Source organism: Salmo salar, chromosome 10 (assembly GCF_965601325.2).
Source record: "Salmo salar chromosome 10, fSalSal1, whole genome shotgun sequence".
Classification (NCBI taxonomy): Eukaryota; Metazoa; Chordata; class Actinopteri; order Salmoniformes; family Salmonidae; genus Salmo; species Salmo salar.
Genome location: NC_138300.1, coordinates 22,808,576 through 22,820,115, shown reverse-complemented (window position 1 = coordinate 22,820,115; position 11,540 = coordinate 22,808,576). Strand labels below are relative to the sequence as shown.

General features: G+C 42.5%; 1 protein-coding gene across 1 annotated transcript; it reads right to left on the bottom strand.

The window, feature by feature from the left end:
* Positions 1–2,996: 2,996 nt before the first annotated feature.
* nfil3-4 (nuclear factor, interleukin 3 regulated, member 4) lies at positions 2,997–10,544 on the bottom strand. Its single transcript, XM_014216899.3, has 2 exons — positions 10,221–10,544; positions 2,997–3,982 (listed from the first exon to the last, which is right to left on the bottom strand). The coding sequence occupies exon 2, from the start codon at positions 3,873–3,875 to the stop codon at positions 3,039–3,041; it is 837 nt and encodes a 278-aa protein (XP_014072374.1). The 5' UTR covers positions 3,876–3,982; positions 10,221–10,544; the 3' UTR covers positions 2,997–3,038.
* Between the last annotated feature and the right edge of the window lie 996 nt (positions 10,545–11,540).

The following is an 11,540-nucleotide window of genomic DNA, read 5'->3' as shown; positions in this document are numbered from 1 at the left end:
GAAAACGTTTGGTTGCGGTTATTGCTGCCAAAGGAGGGTCAACCAGTTATTAAATCCAAGGGTTCACATACTTTCCCCACCCTGCACTGTGAATGTTTACACGGTGTGTTCAATAAAGACATGAAAATGTATTATTGTTTGTTATTAGTTTAAGCAGACTGTGTTTGTCTATTGTTGTGACCAAGATAAAGATAAGATCAAATTGTATTACCAATTTATACAGAAATCCATGTACTTCCAAAGGGTTCACATACTTTTTCTTGACACTATTTTAAAAATAAATGTTATATAATTTTCTTTGTTTCAGGTCAACATCATAAACAAATTGTAGATATCTATTTGAATTCCAAAATGAAATAAGGTAACTTATAACAACCAACAAAAACAACATGAATTACGCATTCCCTTTCAGTTCTCTGCTTTAAGTGTTTCATTACTTCATTTCTTTTCTCATTAATGTCATGAACATCATTTTTTTATTTTCCTTACTTAACACTGTCGCCAAATGTCTGGCTATAGCGTGTAGTATACCCCTAACAGAGTATAAAGGCCTATACAACAAGATATTTATTTTCTACAAGAAAGCAACCAGGGTCCAGTTGACCCATAAATTCACACATTTTTATATTGACACTTCTTAGGGTATCTGCAAGATTAGGGGGATAAGATAGAAAAAAGGGTTCCCATATTGGATAGAAATCTTGTTCCTAAATATAATACTAATTTTCTCCAGAGGTAACACTTTAAAAATCACAAAATACCACAGATTTATTGTTGGTGACTGGTCTTTTATCCAATTAAGGAAAATGCATTTGCAGACCACACAGTCATTTTTTAAAGATGATTGCGCTGTGCTAAGGTAAGTGAGGGCCTGTTCCCAATACAGTACAAATAGCTATGTGAACAAGCTCCATTTTTCCAGAATGTCCAAAAGAGCTGGCCATGAGTGCCTTTTTACCTTCATACACTTACAACAGGTATCAGACAATTCTGTTTTAATTTAATTACATATCATGGGAGTCCTATGAACCCTTTGCATAATCTTATATTGCATCTCTTGCACCTTGTTGCAGATGGACAGTTGTCTTGCTTCGAGTATAGCCTTTGTCCAATTTTGAATTTTCTGGGCCTCTCCCCAGCTCTGTTTCCCATACCCTAATCAGTGCACCCCTTTCCTTTATTTTAACATGTGCAGGTAGTAAGTACACCATCATACTTTTGGGATAAGTGTCTTTTCAGATTGCACAATAATTATTTAGTTGTGGACACCACATCACCACACTCCCTCTCTTGCTCTTGGTCCTCATCTTTGTAAGCCACCTTGATTCAGCACCTGTGTGTTCCATCCGTTTCTTTATGAAAATATTTAGTGAACTCCATGACAGTAGCTAAAACAAGGGGCTATTAGCAGCACACAAATAGACAACAAATGCATGCTGGAGGAGGCATGCCCTGAGCTCGTGAAGTGAGCGCTACTGGAGTACTACCGGAGCTGAGCGAGAATGCGAAACTTCAGCCTTTGGGAATCTCCTTTCCTGCTCCAGTCAAATTGGGCACGCTCTGCTCCTCGCTCTTCTCCAGCTCCGCTCCGCTCACATACTCTGCCTCCAACTCAGTGGCGCTACCTGAAAACACGTGATACCATAAAGTGTTGTGAATTCGCGGAAACTGATGAACGGGTGGCTTGACTGTTTTTTTGTGCCAGTGTCGGCTCACGATCGTAGTAAATATAGACGTGTGGAGGAGGTGTTGGGTTCTGTGAGCTGTCACCTTGTTCGATCAGGGAGTAAGCTTCCCCACAAGAGTTGCTCAGCGGGCTAGAGAGGAAGTTTCACAAAGGTGAAGATTCAACAAGTCAGTCAGTGGCTCAGAGTTCATGTCAATACAAAAACAGAAGGTGAGCGATGAAGATGCAGCTATTGAAATGCACTCTATTTGCAATAATAGTGTTGAACATGATTTTTAAATGACTACCCCATCTCTGTACACAGTGGTTGTATTTAAATAGGGTTAGGCCTCATTGATTGGACCTTTGTTCTCATCTGTTGCTAACGGGAACATTTGACTGAAAATGCATTGGGACAAAAACAACTACATAAGAAGATTTGTAAGGTTGATTTCGAGGGTCTTATAATACAAATAAGTTGGCCCGAGACAAATAAATTGGTCACTGTTCGTCATTTGCACCATACATACCCCATTCCGTTAAGTGCATTTGTGGTGGTTATAGCAGGTACAAGTAACTAACCACTAAGTTCTCACCTATATTGTACACAGAATGTGTCTCTAGTTATGTTGAAATTCATCTCCTTTCATGTCATGTCTGGTATTTTCCCCTCATCTCAACTTCAAGCCCTCAGTGCTTGCTCTACCAGGCAGCCAACATAACATAAACATAACATAAACATTACCCACAAGGTAGCCTACACATTGCAGCACACACACACACACACACACACACACACACACACACACACACACACACACACTGTTTGTGTGCTAATCAGTAAAGAGTGAACAATAAGAGGAATTTATTCATTTAAAAAGATAAATTCCATCCATTCCAAAAAGTTAAAAACAATTATTATAATGTCTGCCCATATTGAGTTTTACATACATACTGTAAGTGAACTGGAGTCTCTCAGTGCTATAAAACACTTAATCCCCAAGTCCGGCTAATTAAGCAGGATTTACAGTAAAGTATGCTATAATAGATTTTATCCAGTTAACTTGGACACTAAAGAAGCATAGCAGAGAAGCAAAAACAAACCAAAAAAACAAACAAATGTCTGTTTGAAGTTGTACATAACGTCTTTGCTGTAACTTTGGTGTCAATGTTACAGCGCTGTGGTTGGTCTGCTCTGTGCTCCTGTGCAGTGTGGTCAGTCAGATACAGAAAGCGGGGGGGGGGGGGGCCCTATCTCTGCTCTGTGCTCCTGTGCAGTGTGGTCAGTCAGATACAGAAAGCGGGGGGGGGGGGGGGGGGGGGGGGGGGGGGGGCCCTATCTCTGCTCTGTGCTCCTGTGCAGTGTGGTCAGTCAGATACAGAAAGCGGGAGCGGGGGGTGAGGCCCTATCTCTCACATCTCTAAGGACAGTAGAAGCTCTGGGGTTCTTCAGCCTCAGCTTGTGCGGTAATGCAGCGCTGGAGGAGGCTGCTGGGACCTGCTGTTCCCCCTCCTCATCTGAACACCTTCTCTTAGGGGTGGGCCTCAACAGGGGAACCCCCGGCCACGACGATAGGGAAGGGGAGAGAAGCGGGGGCAGGAGAAGGGAGGATGAGTTTGCAGGGTGGAGGACACTGGGCATGTCTAAGATGTATGGATATCCCCTTCTAGTTGGTAGAGCATGTGGATGGATCAGGGCAGGGGCAGGTTGCCCAGTCAGTACGGAGGGTCGGTGGTGGTAAGTGGGCAGGGTGGAGGGGTTTCTGTAGCTGGGCCTCCTGCCCCAGTAGACATCTCTGTCCAGGGACTGGGTTGAGCTGCTGGGTGGCGGGGACTGGGGGCTGTAGGTGTTCGCATGGCAGAGCCGTAGCAGGCTGTTCTGGTGGGCAGCGTAGGCTGCAGGGCTCACCAGGCCAAAGTGGAGTTTGAGGGCCAGCAGTTCTGTGTTCAACCGGGCGTTCTCTTCACTCATGGCCACCAGGCGGCTCTCCAGCACATAATCGTTCACCCTCCTCTTCTCCCGCGACCGCTTGGCCGCCTCGTTGTTCTTGCGACGCTTCTCCCAGTAGGTGGCGTCCTTATTCTCATTTGGGATAAACTCTCTCTTGCGCCGCAGGCCCTTGGGTGCCAGCTCCCCCTCTAGGTAGGCTATGTGACCGTCCTCCATTTCCTCCATGCTCCCATTTGGAGATAGCGTCATGGGTTCCATCTGGTCTCAGTATAGAAATTAGGATGGCTGTTTCTTTGTTGGGCAGGTAAAAGGAAGATAAGTAACTTCTCATGCACTTCTTTCAGGTTGGTTTTCTAAGATGTCACCTGTGAAGGGCAGGTAAATTATTAGTAAAGTATTTGTCAAATCGTATGTATAGGCTATACATTTCCAAATTTCTGCTATACAGTATGTCTAAGTGCCTGGGTCACAGATCAGAACATTTATTGATTTCTGTGTTTGATCGTTGACAGCTTTGAATGAGATGCTGTTATAGAGCCACAAAGCCCACTCCTATCCCACTGTCAGCCCACTGCCCAGCCCTCAGTCTGTCTTTGAGACCAGCCACCTCCACGTCTAGACAAGCTGAATAAAACAGTGGTGGAAAGGATGGAAAGGCAGAGAGGAGGAGTTGTCTGAGGTGTAACCAGCCCCTCTAGTGTGACTAAAATAATCTTTATGTCTGAAAGACTTCCTGAGTGTTCAAGTAAATTGAATGGGTGATTAATATAGTATGTAAGATGGACATGAGGCAGTATGCATGACCTTCAAGTTAAAATGTTGGACAGTTCATATGATAAAGTATTACGTGGCTAGTCTCTGCTCTACCAGCTCTTATGTCATTCACACAAACAATTTCTAGATTTGACACAGGAACTTCTCTGGACTTGTCTCTTCTTTCAACTTGACTAATCAACTCATATTCTTCTCCTAGCTTAGACACGGTATACACATAATTGAGAAATGAGCTGTTTTTGTGGACTTTTAATAATTTGCAAAGTTAAGATATGAGCTACATGTCATTTGTGACATACTGATTCGTGGCATGAATAATGTTGGCTGATAGAGTGGACAAGTCAAGTGATTGAGAGTTACAAACACACTCAATCTGCTCGATGCAGAGCACGCTCGTTTTAGAAACAAGCAAGGTTTTGTTTTCACAATGCTGCTCTCTCGCTTTCTCTCTCTCTCTCACACACTCGCTCTCTCTCACATACACTCTCACAGTCATCTTTTTTTGATGGTGCACTCACTTGTCCACCCCCCAGCTACTGATTGCCTGCAATGTGCCCACCGCTTGCTCCATATCGTCTATCTCCCTTTCATTTTCTGTCCTTTGCCCCTTACATGCAGATGAGAGGGGGGGTCAGTTAGCAGTGAGACTGCATGTGTGCTAGCCAGAGGACAATACGTACAAACAGGAACATAGAAACCCTCAGATGAAAAAGCACTACAATGGAGCCCTGCTCATCTGTTTCATTGCAGGGGAGGGTGAGTGGGTGGGTGAGTGGGTGGGTTTGGTGGGAAGCTGTGCAGGAGGAACAAAGCTATGTTAGATTTGCTTAACCACAGCTATGAGACAACGTGGCCTGTGTGTGAAGTGAATACACAGATGCACTCTCTCACACACGTATGCAGAAACATCAGACTGAAATATTCTTAATCAATCTGGGAACATCTGAAACAGAATTCCTACAGTTACATGTTATCAAGCTATTATTCATGTTCGTCTTTTTAGCCAGTGGAAAGCCTCTCCTGAACCATTACAGGCTTATTAATGAGAGCACCATGTCCCAATGTGAACTCTGATCTGTCTGAATGTCAGTGTTATGCAGCTCAATAGTTTGATTGATTGGTTTGGATTTCAATGTTGGCTGCTGATTGATGTTGTTTGGCCACCATGTTTCCCTGCAGCAGAGAGAGCTGAGACCATTCTGTACCAGCTGTCAGCCCCATGATGCCAGCAGCATAACCACCAGAGCAACATAATAACTACCAGAATCATCCGAAGGAGACCAGCTGAATGTAGCTCCATAGACTGAAGTAGTTATAGACAGGGTATGCAGAGACAAGCAAAGGTCCTATAGTGGTATGTTGCAATTGAGATAAGTGCATGTGTGACATAGACAAAAATACACTGGAGATTTGCACTACAGATCCACAGATGACGCAATCTCTATTGCACTCGTCACTGCCCTTTCCCACACGGACAAAAGGAACACCTACAGTATGTGAGAATGCTGTTCATTGACTGCAGCTCAGCGTTCAACACCATAGTGCCCTCCAAGCTCAGGACTAAGCTAAGGACCCAGTAAAGTCTACAGCAGTTGTATTCGGCGCATGTGACAAATAACATTTGATTTGATGACACTGGGATTAAAAACCTTCCTCTGCAACTCTATCATGGATTTCCTGACGGGCTCCACAGGTAGTGAGGGTAGGCAACAACACATCCACCACGCTAACCCTCAACACGGGGGCCCCTCAGGGGTGCATGTTTAGTCCCTTCCTGTACTCCCTGTTCACCCACGACTCCAACACCTTCATAAAGTTTGCCGACAACACGACGGTGGTAGGCCTGATCACCCACGACAATGAGACAGCCTACACAGAGGAAGTCAGAGACCTGACATGGTGGTGCCAGTACAACAACCTCTCCCTCAACGTCAGCAAGACAAAGGAGCTGATCGTAGACTACAGGAAACAGATGGCTAGCACGCCCACATTCACATCGACAGGGCTGTAGTGGATCGGGTCGAGAGTTCCTTGGTGTCCACAGCACTGAGGACCTATCATGGTCCAAACACACCAACAGAGTCCCCTCAGGAGGTTGAAAAGATTTAGCATGGCCTCTCAGATCCTCATAAAGTTCTATAGCTGCACCATTGAGAGCATCTTGACTGGCTGCATCATCGCTTGGTATGACAACTGCTTGGCATCCAACCGCAAGGCACACAGAGGGTAGTGTGTACTGCCCAGTACATCACTGGGGCCAAGCTTCCTGACATCCAGGACCTCTATACAAGTTAGTGTCAGGGCCTTAACAATCGTCAAAGACACCAAGTCTGGGACCAAAGGGATCCTGAACAGCTTCTACCCGCAAGCCTAACGACTGCTGAACAGTTAATCAAATGGCTACCCGGACTATTTGCATTGATCCCCTTTTTTTTGCACTAACTCTCTTGCGATGGCTGTATGCACACTCACTAGACTTTACTCACACACTCACACGTACTACACTGACACTCCAACACACACATACAGATACAGATACAGATACACATACAGATACAGATACACATACAGATACACATACTTCAGAAAGTATACACACGTTTTCTAAATGTGGTTGTGTTACAGCCTGAGTTTAAAATAGTCACTGTCCTACACACAATACCCCGTAATGTCAAAGGGGAATTATGTTTTTAGAAGTTGTTACAATTGAATTAATAATGAAAAGCTGAAAAGTCTTGAGTCAATAAGTATTCAACTCCTTTGTTATGACAAGCCAAAATAAGTTCAGGAGTAAAGATTTTCTTAACAAGTCACATAATAAGTTGCATGGACTCACTCTGTGTACAATAATAGTGTTTAACATGATTTTTGAATGACTACCTCATCTCTGTACCACACACATACAATTATCTGTAAGGTCCCTCAATCGAGCAGTGCATTTCAAACACAGATTCAACCACAAAGACCAGGGAGGATTCCTAATGCTTTAAACATCCCAGAAATGACTGTGCACTTGGGTGAGACTACTTACTCATATGTTTTATCAAAGTCTGATCACAATCACAATTTTGCATAATACAGTGTGTCCATCCTAAACTGGTGTAATTACACTGGCAGGTACATCATCTGAAGATAACTAATGAAATGAGAATGATTACAGATGCTGTCACACAGGTATCATTACCTAGATGTGTAAGATATCGTGTGCTTGATGACAACATGGCTCTCTGTGCGCTTTTGATATTTGGTCTGTATTTTAAAGCAAAAAACTACATCTGTGTGTTTTACAAAATTCCCCAAAGGTCAAAATAACAATGACTTGTTAATTTCTATGGGTCAGAGGGGTTGCCAGTGTCATGATACTCAGAAGTATCATGGTAAGCAAATGAAAACATGAAGCGCACTACATTTCTTCAGAATAACCGTTGTAATATTGGAAATAAACAAACAGCCTTATGTTGTCATTCAGAGTCACGTTTTCATTTTCCAAGCTATAGCACACAATATTTTACGTAAAGCAGGTTTTTAAAGAGTTGAGTCTGCTTCGTGTTTTCCTTTTTGCCACATAACATAGCTATTATAGCTTCTTATAATGTTACCTCGACTTATCGTGAAATGTCCTGCAAGTTCTCTTTTTTATTAATACTTTGCGAGAAGTCTGTCTGTCCTATCCTTCTATTAGATTCATTATGTAGATCTTGGCATAGCCTGAAGCAAAAGTGCAATATTATGATTACTAACAATATTGAAAAGGAGCATGTTGCAAGTACGAGAGCCCCAGAAAATATAACTTTGTGATAAAAATATTATTTCTTTTTCAAGTTTACAGTAGACCAACTCTGTTGTGCTTTGCTGCTATACTTACTCTTTGAAGTGGCAGTCAGAGCAAAGGGCATCAAAATGTACCCAAAGACTGAGGTGAGAGACAGAGAGTAAAGCTCTGCCTTGTGGTGGAGAGTACATGCACCTTGAGGTTGAAAATGCACTGAGTCTGCCCCGTCCCCTGCACTAAATATACTGTAGGTGGACCTCTGTCCAAGGCTTGTGGGCAAACTTCTCAAGGTTTCCCATGCTGTTGTGCCTTCTCTTTACATTGTTGCACAACAAGCTAGAAAAATTGCAAACCATAATTATTTATTCCTCTTCTTCATCAATTCATAACTAGAAGCAAACAATCTGCTGAAGGAGTGTACAATCATACCCAAACCATTTTAAACCTCATTGACATTGCTAAAGTATTTGATGGGGTGCTGCATGTTTATAGCTAGGTGCTAGAGTTGCTGGTTGCTGAAGTTGCTGGAGGTAGAGCAGAGCTGTGTCGTGATGGCAGAGTGGCCTAAAACTTGCCCCAACGGTGAGTTGGAGGACATTTGTCAGGGGTCAAGGGCTGAGGCCTAGCAAGTGGAGAGCAATGCTGCTGTGTAGGGAGTAGGACAAACAGAGGACTGCAGCAGAGTGTTGCTCAGCTTCCTGAACAGTCCTCTCCAGAGACGAGTCCCTCACTGCGTGAGTTACTGCACCTGCTGCTTATTGACATGCTAATTATAGACACTGCTTTTTAGTAAGGAACTTTTCAACTTCTTCTTTTGACACCTATCCGTTTTGACAGCACCAGTTGGTCTGTTGTTGTTTCCTTCCTTGCTTTGTGAAGTACTTGAGTCTCTCTCCCTGGTACCTAATAGGAAACCATTGGTTAACCTCCTAATTTTTACTGTTAATGTTTTCAGCGATCTGTCATGGCGGCAATAACAAAATGGATGTGGATGTCCAGTACCTCTTAAATTCTCCAGAGAATATTGCCTTTACCACAAGCATGCCTTTTCAGTTAACACACACATTCCTTGAAATAGAACATATCAAATTAGTTAGAAATGTACTGTAGCAACTTTCTTGGATTGTATGTGTCTAGAGTCTATAGGAAAAGTACTTTTTTATAAACACTGTTTTTTGTAAAAGTACTTTACTAACACTTTTATTGGCGCGTTTTAGTTTTCTCCTCGACAGAAGAAGAACAGCAAAAAGCTCCATTATTCATTTTCTGGTTGTTCTACCATCTACATGTAGAGCCAGACTAACTAAGCCTTTTAAATCTGCAAAGTTTGTACTGTTTTCAACAGGGAATAAAATACCCAAATAAATGTTTACTTGAAGGTAATATTATCTGCTGATATCTGTCTCTTTTTTCAATGATACCTTTTCCCCCTCTTATTTAGAACAATAATTGGTCACTTAAAAACCTTTTGTTATTGCTATAATCACTTTAACGATGTAAACTTGGAAACGTCTTACAGGTCGTACACAGGCTGACGAACATTTCACGGTTCTCATAGATGTCACTTATGCAACACAAATGCCCAAAATAGTATTATTGTATTGCTTTTTGTATGTTGCACAAAAGTATTCTAAATAAGTTCAAGAAAGTTGTTCATTTGTTTCAAGAACTAGATCATATCCAGTATCAACGTTTTTTTTAAAGGGAAGTCAGCTCATTTAAAATATACCCAAGTCTGAGATACCACGTCTAAAATAGACTTGCTATTATAACACCTCCAAAAAGTCTGAAAACCAGTATACTGTAAGTTAAGACAAACGTTTCAGTTTTGAAAGTATTATTCTCTGATTACTGCTCCAAGTTGAGACTTGAGAGTGATGGCGGTAAGTCAAGCTGTGGACTGCCAGTGCATGGGGTAAGAAAAATAACATATTGTACCCATTTACCTTACTATCTGTAGCTCTATATGTCATATGTATAGGGAACTTTAATTTAGACATTGTCTGTCCACCACAGAGGTGAGTGAAAATGTTATGAAAATGAACACAGGACCTTACCTTCTGCTGCTGGCAACTATATTCCAGTGAGTCCACCACTGACGCAATGTGACAATGACCTCAGTCAATGTTCCACCGCCCGCCCATTGTGTCTCTGTGAGCAGCAGACAGTAACTTACTGAACTGTATACTCATCCTTCCCCTGTATCTCACCTGAAGTTCACCTACGGTAAAGGGGCTTCGTCACAGACCACCACAATGTGTGACCTCACACTCAACCTTTTTTCTCTTCCTTAGCATATTAAGTCTGTCTGTCAGCCTGTTTGTCAGCCTGTTTGTCTGTCTACCCCCACTCCACCTAGCCTAGCCCACCTCTTCTGTTCTGTGTGTCTGTATCCTCCGCAGTCCCCCTCAACGTGGTGGTCGTGGCTTACTTATGTCATCGTCTGGGAGATGTGTTTGAGCAGAGGGAGGCTGGATGTGTTAGGCTTACCAGGTCCTTTCTCTCTCTTTCTAGCCCCTTACCTATCACTCTGTATTCTTGTGATAAGGCAATTTACTTAAAGATGCAAAAAGTCCCTCATATGACCACAAGTTGTACAACAAGTTTCAATAAAATGTCTGTCCTTTGTCGTACTAGGGGTGACATTTCTTTGTCTACTGGGGTCAACACTGGAAGTGGGATCCTGTGAAAACTTTGTATAGCTTTATTATAAAGGATTATGTTGTAAATCTGAGGTCAAGAATAATCCTGCTAAGATTGGGAAATTCCAGTGCAATGGTAAAATAGTATAGTCCTACTGTGTCTTAAACCTTAAAACCTTAAAAGATTTAGATGCACTATTGTAAAGTGGTTGTTCCACTGGATATCATAAGGTGAATGCACCATTTTGTAAGTCGCTCTGGATAAGAGCGTCTGCTAAATGACTTAAATGTAATGTAATGTAAATGTGTCAGCGAACGTTTTAATTACCCAGCGGTAACAGTTAGGCTACATTTGTTCACAGCTGTCATGATCTTTCTAGTTTGTTAACAACTCATTCATAATTACTTCTTGCAATTTGACATACATTTTTTTAGGGGGGTTAACCTGTATGATTTGGAAGATTTTGACAAACAGTACTTTATTGACCAAGCATGTCATGACTGAGATTCCATGTCATGTTGTACAGTACTCCATCTAGTGGCTTATCATAGAAACAAGTCTTGCATTTTTTGAGAAGGGTCTATCCGCGGGCCGCAGGCCGTAGGCCTAATGTTACAAGCAGCCTCAATGGCAGTGGGCGTGGCATGTAGTGAGGCAATGCTAATAGGCGTTTCATGTGGGCGTTCCTAGTAACTGCAGTCTGCAGGTAGACATTATTGCATGGATTACCATAG

What these genes read in the sequence shown, in the direction of transcription:
- nfil3-4 (XM_014216899.3), bottom strand. Translation starts at nt 3,875, where the DNA reads ATGGAACCCATGACGCTATCTCCAAATGGGAGCATGGAGGAAATGGAG.